The 27958-nt window shown below is 46.0% G+C and overlaps 1 protein-coding gene across 1 annotated transcript; it reads left to right on the top strand.

Moving 5' to 3' along the window:
- Positions 1-753: 753 nt before the first annotated feature.
- BSPRY (B-box and SPRY domain containing) lies at positions 754-27958 on the top strand. The gene is made up of 6 exons (XM_040239620.1): positions 754-954; positions 5306-5404; positions 13769-13999; positions 15341-15366; positions 24924-25048; positions 26563-27958. The coding sequence occupies exons 1-6, from the start codon at positions 754-756 to the stop codon at positions 27087-27089; spliced, it is 1209 nt and encodes a 402-aa protein (XP_040095554.1). The 3' UTR covers positions 27090-27958.

Consider the following 27958-nt stretch of genomic DNA (forward strand, 5'->3'; position numbering starts at 1 on the left):
TATGCAATTTAGAAAATATTAATCATATTGACCACAAGTCCAACTGCCTGAGTTCCAGTCATATTGCTACCAAAATAATAACTGTGAGCCCTGGGGCAAGATCCTTAACCTCCATAAAAATGGGGATCATAGTAACACTTTGCTTGTACTATTAGCAGGTGCTTAGCAATTGCAACCACCGTCTGGGCTTAAGATACTGTTTTGTGTTTTAACTCATTTAATCCTCTGCACAAATTGGTGATGTAGTTAGCCACATAACTCCCGTTTTACAAGTGAGACCCTGGAAGGTCCTCAGCCAATAAACAGCTAAATGGGATTTGACCTCAGACAGCCTGACACCAGAATCTAGCCTTAAGCTACTTGGTTAAAGTTGCCTGTCAAAAAGAGTTGTTGGGGTATTACATGATGGGATGCTTGTAAAGCGCTCAGCAAAACTGGCACTTAGTAAGTGCTCAATTAACACCACTCAGCTTCCTACAGTCACGTTAATGTGTTTTATGTTTATTACAAAACAAACACGCGATAAAACGCGATTCAGTAAAACATCAAGCAGACTGTTGAAGCGGGCGGGATCTGGCCCGGCTTGGGGCGGGGTGTGGGGCGGGCGCCCACCCGGCAGCGGGAGCGGGGCGGGAGGAAGCGGCGCGGTCTGGGCGCGCCGGGCGCTCTGCGGGGCTCGGGGGGCGGAGCCAGGGAGGCCCCGCCCAGCCGCCACCTGCGACAGGTGGAGCGCTCGGCGCCCGGCGCTCGGCCATGTCCGCGGAGGGCGCTGGGCCGGGGCCGGGGCCGGAACCGGGGTCCGAGCCGGGGCCGCTCTGCCCCGAACACGGCCAGGCTCTCAACTGGTTCTGCTGTTCCGAGCGACGGCTCGTGTGCGCCGCCTGCACGGGGCTGGGCGGCCGCTGCCGGGGGCACCGCATCCGCCGGGCCGAGAAGCGCGCGGAAGAGCTGCGGGTGAGCGGGCGTGGGCGCCTGCAGGCGGCGGGCTCCGGAAGAAGGGGGCGCCGTGTGGGGGGAGGCGCTGAGACCCGGCAGGGGCCCGGCAGCGGGTCGGGGAGTCGTGGCTCCGCGAGAGGCACCGGCTGTAGAGCGAGGCGGTTGAGGGTGTGGCTTCTGGAGTCCAGCTGACCTGAGTTCGAGTCCCACCTCCATCAGGTCCTCCCTGTGAGTGTCGCAATCTCTGAGCCTCAGTGTCCTCATTTGTAGTTTGGAGGCATTTATTAAACGTGTTGCTCGGTGGGGCTAGCTTTGGGCAGTGAAGGGCTCCGCTGCTCTAGGTGCCCGGGACAAGGCGTTCCCCGGCTACCGCCCCTTTGGAAACTTGATAAAACTCGGTCTCTCCTTGTTTCCTAGCCCCTCGACTTAAAGCTCCTCCCCTCATCCTCCCTTCAGCCTTCCTGGTGAGGTGACTTCTCTTCCCTTTCAGGCTTGGCTTGGACTGTGCTTGAAGCCGGTTTCACTTAGGTAAACGGAGGGGGCGGGGAGGATGTCAGGAGGTTCCTACTGGAACCCTTCACTTAGGCTTGCTTTCTCCCCACCTCCGCCTCCAGCTTGGCTTCCTGCCACCAACCTCCCCTGTGCTGCTGAGATTGGAGAGTCAAGTCACCATGGGGCTTCCTATCTCCTTCCACCCCACCTTTGGTCCCTGGGGGTTTCTTTGCAATTTGATTAACCTGCTTGATTCTCCCAACCTCTCCCTGGAGGTCTGTGACGCCTGAGGGCTCAGACTGGACTGTTATAAACACAACTGACAGGGTGCTGGAGAGAGGGATTCAGTTATCCAACAGCACCTGAAAAGCTCCTGGTGGGTAACAAGTAGGACCACCAAGTTGGTGATGATGAAAGTAAGCTTGGATAATGTGGTATAATGAACTGGCGCGATGGATAGAAACTTTGCAAGTTCCAAAGCACTTAAATAGCCATCATCTCATCCCATCCAGACCTTTGAAGGTGTGGTCCTACCTACCTTTAATAGATGAGGGAGCTAGCTGAAGCCCAGAACAGGGCAATAACTTTCTCAGGGTTCCAAATGTTCAGGGGCTGGACCAGAGGAGTCATTGACGAGGCCAGAGAAAAACCACCTCTTTGCGTCAGTGGTTGGAGGGAGGAAGTAATGCTAACGGGAGTGAGAACTTAAGACCTTTTTAAAAAAGTTGCCATCAGGGCTGAATCTGAGTGGTAGAAGGGGTTGAAGCCTGGACCGGGGGAGCAAGCCTGCTATTTGCTTTGGAATGGACTCTGCCTGGTGCAGGGGGCTTTCCCTGAGCCCTCCTAAGGCCCTTCGCATATTCATCTTATTTGTCTGGAGGGGATGTATCTTGCCTTCTCTCCTTCCAGTTTTTAAAAAAAAATTATTTTTAGCTGTGCTGGGTCTTTGTTGTTGCCCAGGTTTTTCTCTCTGTTGGTGGCAAGTGGGGGCTATTCTCTAGTTGCGGTGTGTGGGCCTCTCTCGGCAGTGGCCGCCTCTGTTGCAAAGCATGGGCTTCGGGGCACATGGGCTCAGTAGTTGTGGGTTCCAGGACACAGGCTCAAAGGCTGTGGCACACAGGCTTAGCTGCTCCGAGGCATGCAGGATCCTCTCAGACCAGGGATCAAACCGGAGTCTCTTGCACGGGCAGGCGGACTCTTCACCACTGAGCCACAGGGGAAGCCCCCTGCCTCCAATTTTGAGTAAACTGTGGGTTCTTTGCAGACTTCCCTGTTCCACTGGCCAATCAAAGAAATTTTGCCCCAGGGCAAGATTGTTACTAAACTGGGCAAAAACAAGGCTAGCTCAGCAACCTCTCTGTTACCTTCTGGATACCTGCCCTGTAGCTTTTCAGAAGCTAGTCTCACTTCCCTCAGTCCTGTGGTGTGTGGTGGCCACAGCTTTCTTCCAGTAAAGTCATTTCTTTAACTTGGTTGTTTGGGCCAGTGAAGTGTAAGACTGAGTCCTGATTGTGGAGGGAAGGATTTACAAGAACTGGCTGGAAGAGACAGCTGAGTCGCCCTTGGCAGATGGAACTGGGGCAAGGCTCTTAGGGGAAATGGTGGCGGAGCCGCTGCTTGGAGGTGCTCCAGCTGTTACCTGGAGAAGTGGAGTGGCAAAGCTGGGACCTGGCCGTCTCCACGGGCAAGTCACTTCTCTGTGGGCCTCGGTGTCTTCATTTCTAAAAACTCTCCCCTGTCTCAGGGCCAATGCTCACAGCTTCGGGAGCTGTGAACTGCTGAAACTCTTGTGGCCAAGGAAGTGGGTGTTCATTCATTCGACAAATACTGAATATTTATTCAGGGTCTTCTAAGTATAGAAACTCTCTTCTAGGTAGTAGGACATAGAGAACAGGTTCAAGTCATGATGCTCATGTTCCTGTAGGGGACGACAGCTACCAAAGAAGTAAACAGACTCACGATATACAGTCAGGGAGTAATAAGTGCAAGGGAGAAAAAAAAGTAATGACATGAAGTGTGGGATGGTCAGGGAAGGCTTAAGCCTTCTTGGAGTCGAGGAACAAGACATAAACGGGAGATAGAAGGAGCAGCAGGTGCAAAGGCACTGAGGTCGGGACGGGTTTAGTGTATTTATGGAACAGTAAGAAGGCTGGAGTTGTAGGAGGACATTGGACAGAAAGGCAGAGTCCCATCAGGTAGGGCCTTGTTGATTACAGTCTCACTGTGGGTGCATTGGAAAGCCACGAGAGGGTTTTGAGCTGGGATGTGACTCGATCTGATTTCCTCACCAAAGGTGGCAGTGGCTAACGAGGAAGCTGGGGAGGTGGTCAAGAATAAAGGCCCTGTTAGGAGACTCTATCAGCAGTTGCTGTGGGAGATCATGGTGATCTGGGTGGAACAGCAGAAGTAAAGGTGAGCAGCCTAGATGTCCATCAGCAGATTTATGGATAAGAAAGCTGTGGTGCATATACACAATGGAGTATTACTCAGCCATTAAAAAGAATACACTTGAATCAGTTCTAATGAGGTGGGTGAAACTGGAGCTGATTATACAGAGTGAAGTAAGCCAGAAAGAAAAACACCAATACAGTATACTAACACATATATATGGAATTTAGAAAGATGGTAATGATAACCCTGTATGCGAGACAGCAAAAGAGACACAGATGTATAGAACAGTCTTTTGGACTCTGTGGGAGAGGGAGAGGGTGGGATGATTTGGGAGAATGGCATTGAAACATATATAATATCATATAAGAAACAAAGCGCCAGTCTAGGTTTGATGCAGGATACAGGATGCTTGGGGCTGGTGCACTGGGATGATCCGGAGAGATGGTATGGGGAGGGAGGTGGGAAGAGGGGTTCAGGATGGGGAACACGTGTATACCTGTGGCAGATTCATGTTGATGTATGGCAAAACCAATACAGTATTGTAAAGTAAAATAAAGTAAAACAAAAAAACACAAAAATTGTGTACCCCCCCAAAAAAAGAAGTAAAGGTGACCATAAGTGGCCAGAAGAGAGAGAGACTTTGGAGAAGAGGCTGGTAGGACTCACTGATGGATTAGATGTGGAGTTGGAGAGTAACTCTTGGAGTTTTGGTCTGGGTAGTGAGATTGATGGAGAAGGCAATGGCACTCCACTCCAGTACTCTTGCCTGGAAAATCCCATGGATGGAGGAGCCTGGTGGGCTGCAGTCCATGGGGTCGCTAAGAGTCAGATAGGACTGAGCGACTTCCCTTTCACTTTTCACCTTCATGCATTGGAGAAGGGGATGGCAATCCACTCCAGTGCTCTTGCCTGGAGAATCCCAGGGACGGGGGAGCCTGGTGGGCTGCCGTCTATTGGGTTGCACAGAGTCGGACACGACTGAAGTGACTTAGCAGCAGCAGCAGCGAGATTGATGCTTGGAAGTACTGTTAATCAATGGGGATTCCTTGGGGAACGCAGCTTAGGAAGCCATATTTTTGTGCTCAGTTGCAGGTGTGGACAGTTAGGGGGCTGGATATAAACGAAGAGTGAGTGTAAGAAAGTGATTATGATGGGCCATGGGATTTGAGGATCAAGAGGGAAGCAAGGCCACAAAAAGGGATGATGGACAGTGAAAAGTGCTAAGACTAATGTACTGGTGACTCCATCTAAGCTGAAGGATTGTTGGAATGGAGGTTCTAGAGTGCATGATCTAGGATGGAAAGTGGTGGGTAGGATGTGGGAGCCTTGAAGATTTTGGAAGTGGCATAGTTTTCAATAATGATGAGTTCTGAGATATGACCATGGGAGTAGGTGGGTGAGGTGGGGTAAAAGGGAAAAAATCACTGGAACGGAGTGAATGGACCAACTATGGATCCAGATACCGTGGATGTCATCTGTGTTGCAGAACAAGATTGTGGACCAGTGTGAGAGGCTGCAGTTACAGAGTGCTACCATCACCAAATATGTGGCTGACGTCCTGCCAGGGAAGAACCAGAGAGCAGTGGTAGGTAATTTTTCCCCTTCCCCCGCTCCTCTGGCCCCCCTCCTAGGATAAGCTCTCAGCCTTAGGGGCTTGGACCAGTCTAGAGTTCCTTCCCAGCCTCACAGACCCATTGTGTTACTGACAAAGCTGGATGCTCAGGAAGGATGGTTTCCTCTTTCTTGGTTTTACATCTGGGCAGAGTGGGTTGTTCCTAGAATGCATTTGATGCAAAAACTGATTTAAAAATAACTTTCTTCAGGGAAAAGATCAGATGAGTCTTCTACCATTTTAATTATTTTAATTATTTTTTATAACCAATGGCTTTTACATTGCACATTCTTTGTGACAGTCTTAGGCAGGAGGTGGTAGTAACGTTCCTGTTTACAGATGGAGAAATGGGTCCCCCAGAGGTTAGTTGACTCACAGAGTCAGTTCCATGAGCTGGATCGTCTGACTCCCAGAAGGTGATCCCTCTGCAGCACCTCACTAGTGTGTGCGTGCCAAGTCATGTCCAACTCTATGGACTGTAACCCACCATGGTTCCTTTATCCATAAGACTCTCCAGGAAAGAATACTGGAGTGGATTGCCATGCCCCCCTCCAAGGGATCTTTCTGACCCAGGGATCGAACCTGTGTCTCTCTTGCATGTCCTGCGTTGGCAGGCAAGTCCTTTACCTCTAGTGCCGCCTGGGAGGCCCACAGCGCCTCACTGCCGATCCTTTATTCAGTTGACGCATTGCCGCTGCTGCCTCTTAGTCTCAAGTGCGCCCTTCAAGGGCAGGGGCTATGAGTTTCTTCCTGCACACCCCTGCCCTCCTTCCCCAAAAGTACATGGAGCAGACTATTGGAGTGGCACTATTTTAGTCAAAAAATAAATGATTTTGATCACAAGGAATAGAGTCCAGTTGAACTACTGATAGCATAAGTGAAACAGCATTTCTTGGATTTTAGATACACGAGTCTTTCAGAACCTAAAGGGGATGAGAAGCAGGAACAGATAAGCTGCTAAAGTCCAGGCAGCTCTTCTCTGTCCATCTCTGCTTCTCTTTGCCTGACGATTTCGCCCTCTTTTTCTTCATCCTTCTCCTTTTCCTGTCTTAACTGCACTGGCTGAGACCTCAGCACGATGTCGAATAGAAGCTTTCGTAGCAGGTGCTGATTTTGAGGGGAATACTTAACAACATTTTTGTCATTTATTTGATTATTTAACAAACCTCTGTAAGCACCTGCCACACACCAAGCACAACTGGTCTATATGCTAGAGGTTCCACAGTGAACAAAACGTAGGAAAATTCTTGTTTTTGTGAAGCCTACGTTCTAGTCAGGGGAGGGAGGGAGGGAGGGAATGTGTGTGTGTGTGCGTGTGTGTGTGTGTGCGCATGCGTGCATGTTTAGTCGTGTCTGACTCTAGTCAGGGGAGGGTGTGTGTGTGTGTGTGTGATGTTTAGTCGTGTCTGACTCTTTGTGACCCTGTGGACTGTAGCCTGCTAGGCTCCTTTCTCCATGGAATTTTCTAGGCAAGAATACTGGAATGCGTTGCCACTACCTACTCCAGAGAATCTTCCTGACCCAGGGACTGAACTCCTGCACTGGAAGGCAGGTTCTTTACCAGCTAAGCCACCAGTGGAGAGGGCTAATAGCAAGTAAAATATATGCTATGTCTAAAGGTGATAACCTCTATGGAGAAACAGAACACAGGAAGGGGGTGGGTCATGTTGAGAATGGGGTTGTAATTACATATGCTGTGATCAGGAATTGCCTCATTAAGAAGATTGATGTTTGTATAAAATTTCCAAGGGGTGAGGGAATGGACTGTATATCCTGGGGAAGAGTGTTCCAAAAAGAGAAAAGGCAAGTGCAAAAACCCTGAGATGGGAGTGTACCTGACACGTTGGAGCAGAGTAAACAAGTAAGAAGACAAAGGTAATGAAGTCAGAGAGCAGTGCATGGAGCTAGGTAGAATCCTCACGGGTCACACACAGAGACGTTGCTTTTTATTTGGGGAAGGCAGGAAGTTACCAGAAGTAAAATGATATGACTTAAGATTTAAAAGGAGCGGCTGCTGTGTTGAGAAGTGACCATAGGCAGCAAAGGTAAAAACAGGGAGACTGGTGAGAAGTGTTGCAGTAATCCAGGTGAGAGCTGAGAGGGGTTTGGACCTGAGTGAGTGTGGTAGGAAGGGTGAGAAGCAGCATATATTAATATGTACTTTCTGAGGGAAGAAAGAGCAGGATTTGCAGATGGGTTGCATGTAGTTTGTGAGAGAAAGGGAGGAGGGATCAGGTTAACTCTTATTTTTTTTGATGTGAGCAACTGGAGGGATGGTACAGCCATTTACTGAGGTGGGGAAGGATTGCATGTAGAGTGATGGCTGGTGCGTGAGGAGACTAGAGTTCAGTTTTGTACGTGTTCAGTTGGAGATGACTATTAGGCATTCAAGTTAAGATGTTGAGTAGATAGCTGGGTACACAAGTTAGGAGAGGGCTAGGCTGGAGACATAAATGTATCAGTGTGTAAGTGAGAGTGGGGCTTCCTGTGTAGCTCAGTCAGTAAAGAATCTCCTGCAATGCTGGAGACCTGGGTTCAATCCTGGGTCAGGAAGATCCCCTAGAGAAGGAAATGGCAACCCACTCCAGTATTCTTGCCTGGAGAATCCCATGGACAGAAGAGCCTGGTGGGCTGCAGTCCATGGGGTCACAAGAGTCGGACATGACTTAGTACACTGTCTTTTTTTTTTTTTTTTAAATAAGTGAGAGTATAAAGTGAAAGTCATGGGAAATGATGAGATCACTAAGTGAGTAAAATACAGATAGAAAAGAGCAGGGGTCCAAGGACTGAGCCCTAGGGCACTCTGACATCTAACCATCGAGTAGATAGGAACAAGCAAAGTAGACCAAGAAGGAAGCAATCGGTACATAGGAATAAAACGGTTAATAAGAGTGCTGTGTCTCTCAATAGGTTTCAAGGAGATGGGTTCAGATTTTGCAGAGAGATCAAGTCAGGGGAGACATGAGAATGGACTCTTCAATAACATGTTCCTCATTGGAGATCCTGACAAGAGGAGTTTGGTAGAGTACTGAGGTAAAAGTGTGAGCAGAGTGAATTTCAGAGAGAGTAGAAGAAGAGCAATTTGAGATAGCTGGCACAGATGACTCTTGAGGAATTTCGCTGTAGAAGGAAGCTGAGAAATGGGATGATAGTGGAGGGAGATAGGCCATCAAGAGCTAGTGGAGGGGGATATCCATCAAGAGATGGATATGCCATCAACAAACAAGCAGATGTTTGTTGCTTGGTTTTTAAGATGCGGGAGATGACTCTGTGTGTGTATGCTGATGGGAATTGCCCAGTAGAGAGGGGAACATTAATGATGCAGGAAAAGGGACAATCTGGTTTAGCAGAGGGGGTGGGAGCTAGTAAACAAGTGGAAGTATTGGCCATAGGTAAGATGCACAGGCAGTTTATCCACAGAAATGGGAAGACAGAGGGCATGAGCACAGGTGCAGGTAGATGGGTAGGTGTGGGCAGAGCTTGTTGAAGTTCTCTTCTGAGACCTTCTGATTGCTTCTCTTTTCCCTTCTCATTGCATCTGTTTTCCATTATTATTTCCTCTTTATGATTTTTTTCCTTCTGATTTTTTTGGGGGGGTTTACTCTGTAGTTTGTTAACTTCCCGAGTTGAACACAGCCTATTGATTTTAGTCTTTTTTCATTTTCAAAGTGAGCATTTAAGCTATGTATTTCCTTCTAGGTATTGATAGAGGGATATCCCACAATTTTGATGTAGTATTTTCAGTGTCATTCAGTTATAAGTATTTTAAAATCTCTACTACAACTTTTTTCTTGTGCTATGAGTTATTAGATTTTTAATTATTTTATTATTAATTATTTATACTTTAAAATTTTAAAATATATGTTTTTACCTTTTACATTAGTATCAGTATCTTAGTTCCCAGACTAGGGATCAAATTTGTGCCCCCCCCTGCATTGGCATCTCAGAGCCTTAACCACCAGATCTCCAAGGAAGTCCATAATTAAGCTTATTAATAAGTTCAAATTTTCTCTATATTTACTATTTTTTTGATTGCCAGATTTTTCGATTACTGGCAAAGGGCATTTACATTATCACACTATGCTGGGAATTTGCCTATTTTTCCTTATAATTTTGTCAATTCTTTTTATATTCCTGGTACTATTTATTAAGTGTATATATTTAAATTTGTTATATATTCCTGGTAAAACATCCTTTTTGTCACTTTTCAGTGACAGTACTCTTGCCTGGAAAATCCCATGGGCGGAGGAGCCTGGTAGGCTGCAGTCCAGGGGGTTGCTAAGAGTTGGACACGACTGAGCGACTTCACTTTCACTTTTCACTTTCATGCATTGGAGAAGGAAATGGCAACCCACTCCAGTGTTCTTGCTTGGAGACTCCCAGGGACAGGGGAGCCTGGTGGGCTACTGTCTATGGGGTCACACAGAGTCGGACACGACTGAAGTGACTTAGCAGCAGCAGCAGTGACATTTTATGAACAGGAATCCTTTTTGCCTTCAAGACTATTTTGTCTTTTACTCGTTACTAGACCAACAAGTGTTTTCTGGATATATCAGTTTCTTTTCTTTTACTTTCAACTTCTTATGTTGTTTCAGGTGTGTTTTAGAAACTGGATTTTGTTTCCTTTTTTTAAAAAGTCCAGGGCTTCCCTGGTGGCTCAGTGGTAAAGAATTCTGCCTGTCAGTGCAGGAGACACAGGTTTGATCCCTGATCTGGGGAGATCCCACATGCCACGGGGCAGTTAATCACCTGCGCTACACCTATTGAGCCTGTGCTCTAGAGCCTGGGAACTGCAACTATTGAGCCCATGTGCCACAGTTACTGAAGCCTGCGCCCCTAGAGCCCATGCTCTGCAACGAAAGAAGCCCCCGCAATGAGAAGCCTGCACTCCACAGTGAGGAGCAGCCCCGCCTGCAGGAGTTAAAGAAAAGCCCGCACAGCAACAAAGATCCAGCACAGTCATAAGTAAATAAATAAATAAATAAAATTTTACAGAAAGGTTACAAAAATATTTATAAAAAGTCCAAGCTGATAATCCCCTGCCTTTTAACTAGTGAGTTCAATCAATTTATTGCTATTGAGATTACAGATATACTTAGATTTATGGCTGTCATTTTATGCTTTCTGTGTATGCTTAGTCATGTCTGACTCTTTGTGACCCAATGGACGGTAGCCTGCCAGGTTCCTCTGTCCATGGAATTCTCCAGGCATGAATACTGGAGTTGGTTTCCATTTCCTGCTCTGGGGATCTTCCTGACCCAGGGATCGAACCCACGTCTTTTGTGTCTCCTGCATTGGCAGGTGGAGTCTTTACCATTAGCCACCCGGGAAGCCTGTTTTCTATGTGGTCCACTTTCACTATTTTTTAAAATTAATTTTTACTGGAGTATAGTTGATTTACAATATTGTGTTGTTTCTGCTATACAGCTAAGTGAATCAGTTATACATATACATAAATCCACTCTTTTTTAGATTCCATTCCCATATAGGTCATTATAGAGTACTGAGTAGAGTTCTCTGTGCTATATAGTAGGTTCTTATAGTTATCTGTTGGAGAAGGCGATGGCACCCCACTCCAGTACTCTTGCCTGGAAAATCCCATGGAGGGAGGAGCCTGGTAGGCTGCAGTCCATGGGGTCTCGAAGAGTCGGACGTGGCTGAGCCACTTCCCTTTCCCTTTTCACTGTCATGCATTGGAGAAGGAGATGGCAACCCACTCCAGTGTTCTTGCCTGGAGAATCCCAGGGACGGGGGAGCCTGGTGGGCTGCCGTCTCTGGGGTCACACACAGTCGGACACGACTGAAGTGACGCAGCAGCAGCAGCATAGTTATCTGTTGTGTATATAGTAGTGTGTCTGTGTCAATGGCAGCCTCCCAATTTATCCTTCCCCTGCTGTAGTCCACTTTTTCTATGCTTTTTTCCCTTCCTTTCCTCCCTTCTTTTGAGTTAATCAACCCGTCCTCCCTTCTTTTTCCCTGTGCTAGCTTGAAAGTTGTATATTCTATTTATGGTCTCTTTTTGGTCCCCTTAAGAATTTTTTAATTAATTAAAAAAAAAATTTTTTTTTTTTTATTATGCTGGGATGTTGTTGCTGCACACAGGCTTTCTCTAGTTGCTGTGTACAGGATTCATTTTAAAGCACATCTTTTAATAATTCCCTCATTTGTAGAAAGTTTTCCCTTTTTTTTTTTTAAATCAGAGAGGTCTTTATTGCACTTTTGTTTTGTATGATGGTTTACATGAGTATACAATTCTAAAGTAAATCACAAGCCCCATTCAGAGCAGCTAGTTGAGTCCTCAGCTCTTGATTACACTGGTCTTCAGTTTCTTTTCTGCTTTTGGACTCCAAGGGATTTCCTTTTCTAAGCTGCCAGAAGTAGCTTCACTTTAAAAGGATGCTTTGGTCTATTTTTCCAGCATTTCTGTGTTTTGGTCTGTGTGTGTGTGTGAATCACCCAGTCATGTCTGACTCTTTGCGACCCCGTGGACTGTAGCCCACCAGGCTCCTCTGTCCGTGGGATTCTCCAGGCAAGATTGAATACTGGAGTGGGTTGCCATGCCCTCCTCCAGGGGATCTTCCCAAGCCAGAGATCAAACCCAGGTTTCCCGCACTGCAGGTTCTTTACCATCTGAGCCACCAGGGAAGCCCGTGTTTTGATCTAGCAGGGATTTTAGTTTCTTCAGGCATATCTTTGGAAAGCAAAAATTTTTTTTTCCCTGGGGGTGACTCAAGAAGCGTGTTGAAATTGACTGCAGCCTTCTTGTCAGGGAGTATCTACTGCATCTTGGGTCTGTTCTTGATCCTGTTCATACAGTACAAACGGGACTGCAGAGACCCACCCGTGGGAAAGGCATTGAGGTGGGCTAGAGAGAGGAGCAAGAGCTAATGATACCAAATACATATGTGCCAGGCTTTGTTCTTCTTATATATATTGACTCACTTGACCCTCACAATAGCCTTATGAGGTTGGTACTATTAGTATCTTCATTTGATAGATTAGAAAACTGAGGCCCAGGGAAGATAAGGAACAACGTTCCATAGTTAGTAAATAGAGCAGCTAATATTTAAACCTAGGTGCTGTCTCTACAGCCTAATTTCCTAACCACTGTGTTATGTTGCCTCCAAAGAACACTGGACTTGGAATCTGAACCCCGGGGTTCACGCAGCCACTCATTCAGGCTGTCTCTCTTCTCCTTGGGGCACACTGTGGGTCTCAGTCTCTGCTGAAAGACAGGCCTAACTGTCCCCTGCACTGTGCAAGGCAGGAAACAAGGAAAGCCACTGACTAGCCCCGACTTTCTGGCATGAGGGAAATAGCTTCACCCTCAGGTGTCTGCAAGAGTGCAGGAGCTTCAGACAACAGTGCCGTTGGGGAGGATGGGTTACCAGATGGCATTGATGGAGGGGAGGAGTGCTGGACTGAGTGTCAGGAGAACTGGGTTCTAGCCCCTGCTTTGCCACTGACTCAGTATATGAGCACCACCAAGAGATTTTTGACTTAAGGTAGAAAGAACTGTCAATCATTCAGTAAATATTTGAGCACCTGCTCCTTGCTAGACATTGTGCTAGTTGCTAGGGGACACACGCTAAATTCATTTACTTAGAATTTATTTCAGCCCTCTTGTGTGGCAGATTAAGAATTCTACCATAGAAGCAATTGGAATGGATGGATTTGGGAAGTAATGAGCTTTTTGTCCTCAGCCATGGTCCAAATAGATGCTTCCCTCATAGCTCAATTGATAAAAATCTGCCTGCAATGCAGGAGACCTGGGTTTGATTCCTGGGTCAGAAAGATCCCTTGGAGAAGGAAATGGCAACTCACTCCAGTATTCTTGCCTGGAGAATCCCATGGACTAAGGAGTCTAGGAATCCATGGGTTTGCAAGAGTTGGACATGACTTAGCAACTAAATCACCAGCATGGTCCAAATAGGAACTGGACTACTGTTTGTGTGCATTCGGTTGATGATAGACTTTTTAGGCCTTTCTGCTCTGCATTTCTGTGATTCTCTGACCTGGTCTCTTGAACTTGGGGTTCCTAACTGTGAAACAAGCAAGTAATTCCAGCTGGATCTTTTGAGTCCCGCCCAGCACTTTCATTCTGTCATCTTAGCTCCATGAGATGTGACCTGGATGTCTGGATCTCAGCATTCTTTTCCCGGAACCACATTTGGGAAATCTTAGGGCTCGGGTATTTTAAGCACTATTACTACCCTTATTGTAACCCATATCAGACGTGGCTAATCAATCTCAGCACTTCTTCTGGCTGAGCCCCAACCCTCCTAATCTTGCCTGGGGCTATGCCAGGACCCAACTCCTTGTTTAATTCCGGGTCAGAGCATGGCCAGCGCAGCTCGGGAACTGGTCATCCAGCGGCTGGGTCTGGTGAGGAGTTTGTGCGAGAGCGAGGAGCAGAGGTTGCTGGAACAGGTGCATGGCGAAGAGGAGCGGGCCCACCAGAGTATCCTGACGCAGCGAGTACACTGGGCCGAGGCGCTGCAGAAGCTGGACACCATCCGCGGCAGCCTGGTGGACATGCTCACTCATCTGGATGACCTCCAGTTGATTGTAAGTCAGGCGGGGGTGAGGACACCACAAGTTGAACAGATTCCGCCAAAGTCTGAAAATGAGAATGTTTTATTGGTAGGAGGTGGGTGGAAAATGATAATTTGGAACCAGGATGAGACAGGGCAATATAACTATATGGGGATTTTTTGTTTGTTTTTGCAACTGGTAACTGTTCTTTCAGTAGTGAGCAAATATTTACTGAGTGCCTAATGTATGCTAAGCGTTGTGTTATCTATGCATGTTGTTAGTTGCTCAGCTGTGTCTGATTCTATGCAACCCTATGGACTATAGCCCACCAGGCTCCTTTGTCTATGGAATTCTCCAGGCAAGAATACAGAAGTGGGTTGCCATTTCCTTCTTCAGGGGATCGTCCCAACCCAGGGATCAAACCCGGGTCTTCTGCATTGCAGGCGGACTCTTAACCATCTGAGCCGTCAGGAAGGCCCTAAGGGTGCAGGTACAGGATACAGCTGTCAGCAACTCACAGCCTCGTAGAAGAGACAAATATATAAACTGATAATTAAGACATGGAGGGATGTGTGCTATGGTCGAGGGCATTACTGGGAGCTGGGGCCCCTGCAGTCCTGGCTTGAGGGGGGTGGTAGTCAGGGAAGCCTTCCTGACTGAAGCGACTTAAAAGCTGATGCCTCAAAGACAAGAGTCATAGCTTTGTAAAAGGAAGTGGGGAGAGGGAGGGAGTCCAGAAGCTTGCAGAGAGAACACTGCACCGACAAGAGGTCCGCTGCAAATACAGGGCTCATGCTCACTTCCACCACCCGGAAATCACAATCCAATATGTTGGTTCATATTCTTTCACTGTAGTTTTAAGGTGACAGTGTGACATCTCAGCAGATGTGCCAAGCAGAGAAATGAGAATGTGGAACAACATTGTTGTTGTTCAAGTTGCCCCTCTTGTGCCGTCATGGTTTCTGTGACTGTCCCAGATCGCACATTCATTTTGTCACACAGCTTTCACGTGCTGAGCACATTCTGTCCCAAACGCTGGGAGAGTCACAACAGAAAACTCAGTGAGTCCCGTCCATTGAGCCAATGGGCAATGAAATGTTGGGTAAATAGGTGATTGTCCAGAAGTGTAGTCTGAGGGAAACCTAGGGTGCCACGGGGTTCAGGGCACAGAGGGATTCATTTTGAGTGCATGATGGGAGAGGCCTGTGAAGAAGGACCCGTAAAACTTGTGCAGGGTCTTAGAGAAGGAGTGGATGTTTTTCATTCTAGAATTTCTCTCCACGTGGAGCCCTCCATGCAAGTTAATTGTAGTCAAGTCTTGACGACCTGCTGGGTTTCCGGTGCCGAGCCTGACTTTGTTTTCTTTTCTCACAGCAGAAGGAGCAGGAGATTTCTGAGAGGTGAGTATGGCCCCGGTATTTGCTTGGGCAGTCGTGGAAGCCATTGACCTCTCCGAAGTCTACCAAGGCCATTGCTGTCAGGCCCCACTGCTCCTGGGAGGAAGCTCGGGGTAGGCAGCTGAGTGGCTTCCCTGAAGCCAGGCTTGAGGCTTGTCATGGGCTTTCTTAAACATTATCCTGTTAAAAAATGTACAGTCACCCAGCTGGGAGGGTTTCACCATCTCCATCTACAGATGAGAATGCTGAGGCTCAAAGAGGGGAAGGGACTTGCCTGAGTGCCAGAACTGGGGCTTGGACCCACAGCTGACACCTGACCAGTACGGTCTTCTCTACTTCATTCCCCCTTTCTCTAATGAAAGAATCTGAAATCTAAGTCTGCATTACTAGGAAAATTCTATTTTAATTATGCAGTAATAAAAGAATCTCACCAGGCCCTACCTGAGTTCTGAAAAGTCTTGAAAGGTTCTGAGACCCAAGAGCCGGAGGAAGTGGCCAAGAGGTGATAATTTTCCAGGCAAAGAAATTAAATTCTTACCCTGCGTGTGTGTGATTTCAGAGCTCATAGACAATGTGTGTTTGGGGAGCACAGTCCATTCTTCTTTATTTTTATAAAGATAGCAATATAGATATCAATAGCAATATATGTACATGGGAGAAAGAAAATAGTTTTCACCAGTAGAAAATGATTTAAAATGAAAAGTGTCTCTATCACTTCTTCCCAATTCTGAGTGGTGATCAGCTTTAACAGTTACATGTGTGTCTTGTAGGCTTTCCCATGTTTAATCACAAAAGAGTGTGGGGGATTTTTCCCCTCTTTAAAATTTTGTTTTGAAAACACAGATGGGATCACCTCCTATTTGTTTTATACCTTATCAGGCTATCTATCCTGGTACATTTAGATTTACCTCACTTTTTGGGAAGTCTGTGAAGTATTCCGCAGTATGGATGTTCCTAAATTTAGGTTACTGTCTCCTTATGATCTTTTCCACACTTCTCCTAGTCTCTCTCTCTCTCTCTCTTTTTTTTTCTTTAATTTATTTACTTGGCTGCGCTGGGTCTTAGTTGCAGCATGCAAAACTCTTGGTCGCGGCGTGTGGGATCTAATTCCCTGACCAGGGATCGAACCTGGGCCCTCTGCATTGGGAGCTTGAAATTTTAACCACTGGACCACCAGGGAAGTCCCTCTCCTAATCTTTTCTCTTTTTATCTTCATCATCTTCCTCTAATACAGTCTGTCCTCAATATCAAGCTGATCTGATTTCTTTAAAAATTCTTTATTTTTGGTTTTGAAATATTTCATACGTATAGAAAAGTTGCTAAAGTAGTATAATAAACTTAGAAATACTAATTGATATCAGTTAGCCACATTTGCTTTCTGTTTCTTATGTCTCTTTCTTCCTGTCTGTCTAGTGTATATGTACAGAAAAACTTATTTTTTCTGACCTATTTGAGAGTAGGTTGCAGATAGCATGACTTTTTATCTTATTGCCTACTTCAACATGAATCTCCAAAAAACAGACATTCTCTTACATACCACAGTATAATTATTAAATTCAGGAAATCCCATGTCCATATAACATTATTATCTAATATATAGTCTGTATTCAAATATCGCCAGTTGGGCTAAAAATGTTCTTAATAGTCTTTGGAATCCCATTCCTCCCCATACCCAATCCATCTGATCTTTTAATCTGTAATTTTTCCTTCACCCTTTTCCCCCTCTAAACACTTTTTAAGAGTCTAGGACAGTTTTATAGAATATCCCTCAATTGAGTTTATCTAATGTTACCTCATGATTAGCTTCAGGTTGTACATTTCAGGCAACAGTATCTCATACGTGATGTCCTCTGTCTGTCTGTCATACCAGGGGGCACTGATATTATTTTGTCCCATTATCAGAGATGTTACCTTTTTTAATTGAAGTATAATTGACATACAGCATTAGTTTGTTTAAATTGAAGTATAGTTGATGTATAATATATAAGTGTACAAAATAGAGGCTCACAATTTTTAAAGGTTGTACTCCATTTGTAGTTATAAAATATTGGCTATAATATTTCCTATATTGTACAATGTAGGCTTGTTGCTTATTTTACACATAATAGTTTGTACTTCCTAATCTCCTACCCCTATCTTCCCTCCTTCCTTCTCTCTATTTGTAACCACTAGTTCTCTATATCTGTATTCTCTATTTCTCTATGTTCTTTTGTTGTTGTTATAGCCATTAGTTTGTTGTATTTTTTTAGATTCCTCATATAAGTGGTATATAGCATTTTTCTTTCTCTAGCTGACTTATTTCACTTGGCAGAATTCCCTCCACATCCACTCATATTGTTGCAGATGGCAAAACTTCATTTTTTTTATGCTGAGTAATATTGCATTGTATATATATGTATATATATCTGTATGTGTGTGTATATATATATATATATATATATATGTACACTACATCGTCTTGATCCATTCATCTGTCACTGGACATTTAGATATCTTATATATCTTGGCAGTTATATATAATGCTGCTGTGAACATTGGAGTGCATGTGTCTTTTTGAATTAGTGTTTTTTTTGTGTGTGTGTATGTATGTATATGGGGCTTCCCTTGTAGCTCAGCTGGTAAAGAATCTGCATGTAATGCAGGAGAGCCCGGTTCGATTCCTAGGTCGGGAAGAACCCTTGGAGAAGGGATGGGCTACCCACTCCAGTATTCTTGGGCTTTCCTGGTGGCTCAGCTGGAGAACAATCCGCCCACAATGTGGGAGACCTGGGTTCGATCCTTGGGTTGGGAAGATCCCTTGGAGAAGAGAACAGCTACCCACTCCACTGTTCTGGCCTGGAGAAGCTTACATATCTTGGCAGTTATAAATAATGCCGCTGTGAACATCAGGGTGCGTGTGTCTTTTTGAATCAGTGGTTTTGTGTGTGTGTGTGTGTGTGTATGTATAGACCCAGTAATACAGTTGCTGGGTCATATGGTAGTTCTGTTTTTAGTTGTTTTTTTTTTTTTTTTTTTTGAGAAACCTCCATATTGTTTTCCACAGTGGCTGCACCAGTTTACATTCCCACTACAGTATAAGAGAATTCTGTTTTCCCCACATCCTCACCATTTGTTATTTGTGTTCTTTTTGATGATAATCATTCTGACAGCTGGGAGGTGATAGCTCATTGTGGTTCTGGCTAGCACTTCCCTGATGATTAGTGATGTGGGGCATTTTTTCAGGTGCCTGTTGGCAATCTGTATGTCCTCTTTGGAAAAATGTGTATTCAGGTCTTCTGCCCATTTTTGTTTTTATTTTCTGGGAGGACAGGGTTTGGCTGCACCATGTGGCTTGCGGGATCTTAGTTCCCCCACCAGGGATTGAATCCCAGTCCCCTGCAGTAGAAGTGTGGAATAACCACTGCACTTCCAGGGAATTCCCTTTCTGCCCATTTTTTTAATTGAGTTTTTGTTTTTTCAATGTTGAGTTGTATGAGTTGTTTATATATTTGGCTATTAACCCCTTACTGGTCACATAATCTGCAAATATTTTCTCCCAATTAGGTTGTCCTTTCATTTTGTTGATAGTTTCCTTTGCTGTGCAAAAGCTTTCAAGTTTAATTAAGCCCCATTTGTTTTTTTTTGTTTGTTTGTTTTTACTTCCTTTGCTTTAGGAGACAGGTCCAGAAAAATGTTGCTACGTGGAACTTCTCTGAGAGCCCAGTGGTTAAGTCCATGCTTCCTGCACAGGGTTCGCAGGTTTGATCCCTTGTTGGGGAACTAATATCCCACATGCTACGCAATGTGGCTGAAAACCAACCAGACAGAAGAATGCTATAGTTTATGGCAAAGAGTGTCCTTAGGTTTTCCTCTGGGTGTTTCTTGGTTTCTAGTCTTCCATTTAGGTCTTTAATCCATCTTGAACTTATTTTAGTATATGGTGTTAGAGAATGTTCTAATTTCATTCTTTTACATGTAGCTGTCCAGTTTTCCCAGCACCGCTATTGAAGAGATTGTATTTTCTCCATTGTATCTTCTTGCTTCCTTCATTGCAGATCGTTGTTGCTGTGCATAGTCACTCAGTCGTGTCCGATTCTTTGCGACCCCATGAACTGTAGTCCTCCAGGCTCCTCTGTCCATGGGGATTCTCCAGGCAAGAATAGTGGAGTGGGTTGCCATGCCCTCCTCCAGGGGATCTTCCCAACCCAGGGATCAAACCCAGGTCTCCTGCATTGCAGGCAGACTCTTTACCATCGGAGCCTCCAGGGAAGCCCAGGGCCTTGTAGTCAAGATAAGGAAACAGTTATTTCGACTGCTATTACTGTTGTTGTTCAGTTCAATTCAGTCGCTCAGTCGTGTCCAACTCTTTGCGACCCCATGAATCGCAGCACACCAGGCCTCCCTGTCCATCATCATCTCCCGGAGTTCACTCAGCCTCACGTCCATCGAGTCGGTGATGCCATCCAGCCATCTCATCCTCTGTCGTCCCCTTCTCCTCCTGCCCCCAATCCCTCCCAGCATCAGAGTCTTTTCCAATGAGTCAACTCTTCGCATGAGGTGGCCAAAGTACTGGAGCTTCAGCTTTAGCATCATTCCTTCCAAAGAAATCCCAGGGTTGATCTCCTTCAGAATGGACTGGTTGGATCTCCTTGCAGTCCAAGGGACTCTCAAGAGTCTTCTCCAACACCACAGTTCAAAAGCATCAATTCTTTGGCGCTCAGCCTTCTTCACAGTCCAACTCTCACATCCATACATGACCACTGGAAAAACCATAGCCTTGACTAGACGGACCTTAGTCGGCAAAGTAATGTCTCTGCTTTTGAATATACTATCTAGGTTGGTCATAACTTTTCTTCCAAGGAGTAAGCGTCTTTTAATTTCATGCCTGCAGTCACCATCTGCAGTGATTTTGGAGCCCAGAAAAATGAAGTCTGATACTGTTTCCACTGTTTCCCCATCTATTTCCCATGAAGTGATGGGACCGGATGCCATGATCTTCGTTTTCTGAATGTTGAGCTTTAAGCCAATTTTTTCGTTCTCCTCTTTCACTTTCGTCAAGAGGCTTGTGAAAAAAGTAGAGTCTTAGCAAACCATCTGATCAACCCCTTAGTCAAGGGGGAAGACTGAGCCAGAGAGGGATAGATATTTGCCTAAGGTCCCAGCCAGTCAGCAGCACTGCCAGGAGTAGAACCCAAACCTCCAGATCCTCTGGTCAGTACTTCCTTCCGCTGCTCAGACGTACTTGGAGTATTCAAGAATCTGATTTTGGTGAACCTCTACAGCTCAAGGCAAAAGATAGAACAGAGCATCCTGGTCCTACCCATCTTAAAACCTCTCTGAGCCCCAGATGATAACACCCGCCTGGGTGGAGAGCCAGTGACAGGTTCCTGACTCAGTGCACAGAAAACAAATTTCTCATTGTAGATTGCCTGACCATAAATGTGTGGGTTTATTTCTAGGCTTTCTATTCTGTTCCATTGATCCATGTGATCTTGATTACTGTAGCTTTGTAGTATAGTCGGAAGTCAGGGAGCATGAGTCCTCCAGTCTTGTTCATTCTCATGATTGTCTGGCTATTTGAGGTCTTTTGTGTTTCCATACAAATTTTAAAATTATTTGTCTAGTTCTGTGAAAAATGCCTTTGGTATTTTGATAGGGATTATACTGCATTTGTAGATTGCTTTGGGTAGTATGGTAATTTTAACAATATTAATTCCTCCAATCCAAGAACATGGTGTATCTTTTTGTATCATGGTGTATCCATCTGTTTGTATCATCTTCAATTTCTCTCATCAGTGTCTTATATTTTTCTACATTCTGCTTATAGGCCTTTTACCTCCTTATATAGGTTTACTCTTAAGAATTTTATTCTTTTTATATGATGGCAAATGGGACTATGTCCTTAATTTCTCTTTCTGATAGTTCATTGTTAAGTGTTTGGAAATGTAAGATTTCTGTATGTCAATTTTGTATCCTGCAACTTTACTGAATTCATTGATGAGCTCTAGTAAGGCAATGGCACCCCACTCCAGTACTCTTGCCTGGAAAATCCCATGGACGGAGGAGCCTGGTAGGCTGCAGTCCAGGGGGTCGCTGAGAGTTGGACATGACTCAGTGACTTCACGTTCACTTTTCACTTTCATGCATTGGAGAAGGAAATGGCAACCCACTCCAGTGTTCTTGCCTGGAGAATCCCAGGGACGGGGGAGCCTGGTGGGCTGCCGTCTATGGGGTCGCACAGAGTCAGACATGACTGAAGCGACTTAGCAGCAGCAGCACCAGTTTTCTGGTGGTATCTTTAGGGTTTTCAATGTACAGTATCATGTCATCTGCAAACTGTGATAGTTTTACTTCTCCTTTCTAGTTTAGAGTCCTTTACTGTTATTTTTTCCTCTTGTCTGATTGCTGTGTCTAGGACTTTGCTTATTCATTCACTTATTTAGTATCAACATAGACTCATAGATTCTTGTTTTATTCAGTGCATTGTAATCTATTACTATTATTATTAATTTTGATCTTCAAACTGTCCCAGATTTGGCCAGTAGGAGCCCCTTCAAGCCAGATCCTGTGTCCTTCTGACAATGCTTCATCATTCTTAGAGGGCTTTCTTGCTTTTCAGCACAAGAAAATATCCTAGGCACAGCTTCTTCTTTTCCTGCCCAAGCCCTGGAATCAGCTATTTCTCCAGGGAGTCTTGGTTCTTTTTAGTGGTGAAGAGTTTTTAAAAACCAAGATTTAGGCTTTAGGTGTGTTCCCTGCTACTGATGCTTTGCTTCCAAGCCTTCTCAGTAGACAGCAGGGAGGGTTGGGGAGTGTGTGTGCACATAACTTTTTTATTCCTGAGTCTGTATCACAACTTCTAATTCCGGTCAAACACCACAGGGTTTTTCCTATACCTTTCCTTATTCTGTATTTATGTAGTTCTTTTTTCACAGTGAGAACCGTGGCTCCCAGCAACAGCAATATATCTATTCATTTGTTCAGTCCTACAATACATGAACAGTTGTTTGAGTTGTAAAACCCCTAGTATGGTAGACAAACCTACTAGGAGAGTTCAGGATTTGTTTGTAGTGCTTTGTGCTTTTAGACTGAGGTGTGTACTCTCAAAGTAGAGTTGGCCCTCCATTTCCATGGGCTTCCCACTTATAGATTCAACCAACCAAGGGATTGAGTGTTTTTGAATCTGCAGATGGGGAACCGCAGACAGAGAGAGCTGACTGCAAAGGATTTGAATGACCCATGGATTTTAGTATCCCTGGGCATCCTGGGACCAATCCCCCTAGGTCATGGAGGGACGATTATACTGTTTTCAAAACCTGTTTGTCGGCCCCTAAGTTGAGCTATTTCAAATCCTGAAAGATGATGCTGTGAAAGTGCTGCACTCAATATGCCAGCAAATTTGGAAAACTCAGCAGTGGCCACAGGACTGGAAAAGGTCAGTTTTCATTCCAATCCCAAAGAAAGGCAATGCCAAAGAATGCTCAAACTACTGCACAATTGCACTCATCTCACATGCTAGTAAAGTAATGCTCAAAATTCTCCAACCCAGGCTTCAGCAATATGTGAACCGTGAACTTCCAGATGTCCAAGCTGGTTTTAGAAAAGGCAGAGGAACAAGAGATCAAATTGCCAACATCCGCTGGATCATGGAAAAAGCAAGAGAGTTCCAGAAAAACATCTACTTCTGCTTTATTGACTATGCCAAAGCCTTTGATTGTGTGGATCATAACAAACTGTGGAAAATTCTTAAAGAGATGGGAATACCAGACCACCTGACCTGTCTCCTGAGAAATCTGTATGCAGGTCAGGAAGCAACAGTTCGAACTGGACATGGAACAACAGACTGGTTCCAAATAGGAAAAGGAGTACGTCAAGGCTGTATATCGTCACCCTGCTTATTTAACTTATATGTAGAGTACATCATAAGAAACGCTGGACTGGAAGAAACACAAGCTGGAATCAAGATTGCTGGGAGAAATATCAATAACCTCATATATGCAGATGACACCACCCTTATGGCAGAAAGTGAAGAGGAACTAAAAAGCCTCTTGATGAAAGTGAAAGAGGAGAGTGAAAAGGTTGGTTTAAAGCTCAACATTCAGAAAATGAAGATCATGGCATCTGGTCCCATCACTTCATGGCAAATAGATGGGGAAACAGTGGAAACAGTGTCAGACTTTATTTTTTTGGGCTCCAAAATCACTGCAGATGATGACTGCAGCCATGAAATTAAAAGACGCTTACTCCTTGGAAGAAAAGTTATGACCAACCTAGATAGCATATTCAAAAGCAGAGACATTACTTTGCCAACAAAGGTCTGTCTGGTCAAGGCTATGGTTTTTCTCCAGAGCCAGCCTCAGTGCTTTGAGAAGACAGCAACAGAGCCCTTCTTATCCCGACCACAAAGAGTCTTTGTAACTAGAGCCTGCTCTCAGCTTTCCTAGGGCTCTGTTCACCTCGTTCCTCCCAAGCCAGGACAGTCGGTGCCAGTCTTAAAAAAAAAAAGCTGGCATCCACGAGGAGACATGCTCGCCCTCTAGCCTCCTCCTCTGATTGTGGACAGAGCCACGAGATCTGGGGAGGAGAGTGTGTGTTCTCACTTCTTTGCGGCCTGAGCTCAAAGCTACCTTCAGGATTAGAGGCCGAGGGAAGGTTCTTTCTCAGAAGCCAGATCAGAGGTCTGCAAGGCCCTAAGGTGAATCCTCACTCTGTCTCACTTCAGATTTCACTTCAGGTCAAGGGAAAGATAATGGTGCCTGGACCCCAATCTGGGTTTGTTTTGTTTCGGCAGGGTAGCAAGACTTAAATCCAGGTTCTTCTTTTTAGCTGAGTGCTTTCTCCGAATCTCGGTTCCTTCCTGTCCAATGAAATAACAACTGCCTCCCAAGTTAGAGCAAAGATCCTGAGATTCTACATAGAAACAGCAAGCCTAGAGCCCGGCTGCTAAATACATGACAATACTCTCTTCTTAGGCTTCTTGTGTTCCCAAATCTCTTCCAGCAAAACCTAGTCCCTGCTGTGAGCTGAAAAGAGGTGGCTATTGGGAGCAAAGTGCTATGATTACTTTATGGTAGGGGTGATAACCAATCGTTTCTTCTTATGTGACTCCTAAGGGCTGTTTGATTTAAGAGCAGAGGAATGGCTGTACCTTTTGACCATACCAATAGGTTTTGCTGCAGTAGATTTTGAAGGAAAGCGAGATTTTTCTCCATGCATGCTGGTGGAGCAGAAAGACCGTGGCACAAGAGGCTTAGATCCTCCTTGTAGCTCTGGTCCTCCTCCCAGCTAACTCATGAGAGACACCGGTGACTTACTTTCCCCACAGAACACATTGACACCAAGTATTCCCTTCCCTATAAACCATGTGCCTTGCTGGAATTAAGGCTCCAAGGCATAGAGGGAATGCCCACCTTCTCTTCTGGCTCCAGCCCCTTCTCTTTGGGGGCTTCTATGTGGGGCCTGGCCATTCTTGCTGTCACCCTCATGGGAAGAGGATTTTACTTCCATCCCCCTCCTGTATTGATCCAGATACGTTTCCAGAACCTCCCTAAATCTCTCTTTTTTTTTTTCTCCTGCACAAGGACGGAGGAAGCAGAGGGCATTTTGGATCCCAAGGAGTCGGAAAAGTTAAACTTTAATGAGAAGTGCACTCGGAGTCCATTACTGACCCAACTCTGGGCAACAGCCATTCTCGGATCCCTCTCAGGTTAGGAACTGCTGGAGCCAGGCTCCTGTCTGGGTGGGCTTTGCTGCTGCGTCACACTGAGGACTGGTGTGTCTGGCATCATAGCTTAAGCAACCAGTGATGCTGGATGCAGGCTTGTCAATGGAGCCTAAGTTCTGGACAGGGTTGGGGCAGCTGGGCCAGGTCCTCTCTGTTTCCAGAGCAGCCTGTTCTGTGTTTGGGTCTGGGATAAATCCTGTTCCCAGAAGTCATGTCCTCGTTATGTTCTGCCCTATTGCAACAGCTCAGTACTATTTCTTGGAAACCTAGTTTCTCTTTAAAGACTTCAAGAGTTGCAGGTTTGGTCCCTGGGTCAGGAAGATCCCCTGGAGGAAGGCATGGCAACCCACTCCAGTATTCTTGCCTGGAGGATTCCATGGACAGAGAAGCCTGGTGAGCTACAGTCCATAGGGTCGCAAAGAATCGGAACATGACTGAAGCAACTTGGCACATGCAATTGATGTGGCCAGCTGGAGGGCACCTGGAGCAAGAATTGAGCTTCCTGGATTCGTCTCACTCACTCGAGATTGACTCAGGCCAGTGGTGGGTCTGGCCTTGTGCTGTGTACTTGGGCCACAGAGGTGGATGTGACATGGATTCCTGCCTCTTGGAATTCCCCCACTGGGAGGGTTCTCAAAGCAGGTCTCCCCCCAATTAAATGGAAGCTTCTACACTGCCTGTTGTAGTATTTTCACAATTCACAGAAAGGCTAAGTTAATGGATTGAATTCTTCTCAATTTTAACCCTCCCTCCCTACACATTCTCCTTAAAATATTAGTACAAGCTACAGCTTCTCTTCTCTAGATTCTGGAATCCAGTGGTGCCTGATTTGCCAGCAGTCGCATTTACTTAGTTGTTGGAAACTGCATATCTGATGCTTTCAAGCTTTCAGGAACCATGTCACTAGGACAAGTCTCATCTGGATACTGCGTGTGCCCAACTAGAGTGCACTGCAATCAGTGAATGAAAGTTGATCAGTTGTGTCTGACTCTTTGCGACCCCATGGACTTTAGCCTGCTAGGCTCCTCTGGCCATGGAATTCTCCAGGCCAGAATACTAGAGTAGCGATTCCCTTCTCCAGGGGAATCTTCCCAACCCAGGTCTCCCACATGGCAGGCAGATTCTTTACCATCTGAGCCACCAGGGAAGCCCAATCAGTGCCAATGCTAAATGTAGGAACAGTATGCTGGGTCTTCATTTGGCCCCTGCCACTAACTTGGTATGTGACCTTGGGCAACTCGCTTCTCCTCTCTGGGCCTTATTTCTATCACTTGTTAATGCTTGGTAATTTACAGGTATCATCTCATTTGATCCTCACATCCACCCTGTGATAAGTCCTGTTCTGATCCCCACTTTTATAGATGAGGAATCTGAGGCTGAGAGAGAGTAAATGGCTTTACCTGCCAGTGAGTGGTGAGGAAGCCCTTTGCTACCTGGCAGGACCAGGTCAGGGCTGAGGGTGGGCCTTGGGCAACTCAGAGAATTCTTTCTGGCAGGCACGGAGGACGTGCGTATGGATGAGAGGACAGTCAGCCCCTTCTTGCAACTGTCAGATGATCGGAGGACCCTGACCTTCAATGCCAAGAAGTCCAAGGCCTGTGCAGATGGTCCAGAGCGCTTTGACCACTGGCCCAATGCCCTGGCCGACACGTCTTTCCAGGTTGGGCTGCACGCCTGGACGGTAAACGTCCAGAACAGTTGTGCGTACAAGGTGGGCGTGGCCTTAGGCCAGCTGCCCCGCAAGGGTTCTGGCAATGACTCTCGTCTGGGCTGCAATGCCTTCTCCTGGGTCTTCTCCCGCTATGGCCAGGAGTTCCGTTTCTCACACGACGGGCAGCACGAGCCCCTGGCGCTGCTGCGTTGCCCAGCTCAGCTGGGGGTGCTGCTGGACTTGCAGGCACAGGAGCTGCTGTTCTACGAGCCTGCCTCGGGCACCGTGCTCCACATCCACCATGCGTCTTTCCCTGGGCCCCTCTTCCCGGTCTTTGCTGTGGCTGACCAGACCATTTCCATCGTCCACTGACCTGCAGCTACTGGGAGGCCAGGTGTCCCTCCCCACCACCCTTTCAGCCCACGTTTCTACCCAGTGTCTTCTTCACAAATGCTGCCTGTGCCCCATGAGCAGCTTTAGTGGGGAATCTGGGTCCAACCATTAAATGCTGGGTATCTGGGGGAATCCGTTACTCCCTGAGGCTTGGATTCCCAAATCCACCGTCCATCTGGTCCTCTGAGGGTGTCTCATTTGCCCCTTTATCACTGGCATCCAGTATCGTGCCTGGTGCAGAGTGAGCATGCGATAAACGTGATCAGTGAGTGGACGCATGGACTGATGGATGGATGGATCGGTGGATGTATGGAGGGACAGGTGAGCGGATGCATGTTGTAGGCTCTTCTGGACAACTCCTGTCCCCCAGGAGACCCTGTCCTTTGGCAGAAAATCTTATGGCTGAAGCTCTTTCATTCCCTCTATTCGGTGCTTCTCCATCCTTTTCATGACGTGGCACAGAGAAAATATTTTTCTAGCACACAAGGACAACCTGGAAAGGATTTAGAACTCCTGCCAGGTTGCTGTTGGCCAGAGGACTCTGGCCTCTGTCCTCCCCCAGATTTTGCCTAGATACTCAGGAGACTCAGGGGATCCTATCTCCAGGTAGCCTGCCTGCAACACACCCATCGGAAGCACTGCCTAACTAGGCAGAGCTCTAGCCAGTGCCCACCTGTGGTCACAGGGATGAACTTCTTTCCCAACTGCAGCTGTACATGCCATCACCTAATGCCTTCGCTAATACAGTGAGACCAGGGTGAGGCCTTCAAATCAGAAGGAGCCAAGGGAATAAGAGAGCCAGCCTTAGAGAGCATGTACATTATTAAAGACTTTAAAGCACTGAAAAA

This window comes from Oryx dammah, unplaced genomic scaffold (genome assembly GCF_014754425.2).
Source record: "Oryx dammah isolate SB20612 unplaced genomic scaffold, SCBI_Odam_1.1 HiC_scaffold_1, whole genome shotgun sequence".
Lineage (NCBI taxonomy): Eukaryota > Metazoa > Chordata > Mammalia > Artiodactyla > Bovidae > Oryx > Oryx dammah.

Bases quoted from the DNA above. Each gene is read 5' to 3' on its own strand.
- BSPRY (XM_040239620.1), top strand. From the start codon at position 754: ATGTCCGCGGAGGGCGCTGGGCCGGGGCCGGGGCCGGAACCGGGGTCC. The intron at 5,405-13,768 runs GTAGGTAATTTT...ATTCCGGGTCAG, and splicing joins GGAAGAACCAGAGAGCAGTG to AGCATGGCCAGCGCAGCTCG. The intron at 14,000-15,340 runs GTAAGTCAGGCG...CTTTTCTCACAG, and splicing joins TGGATGACCTCCAGTTGATT to CAGAAGGAGCAGGAGATTTC.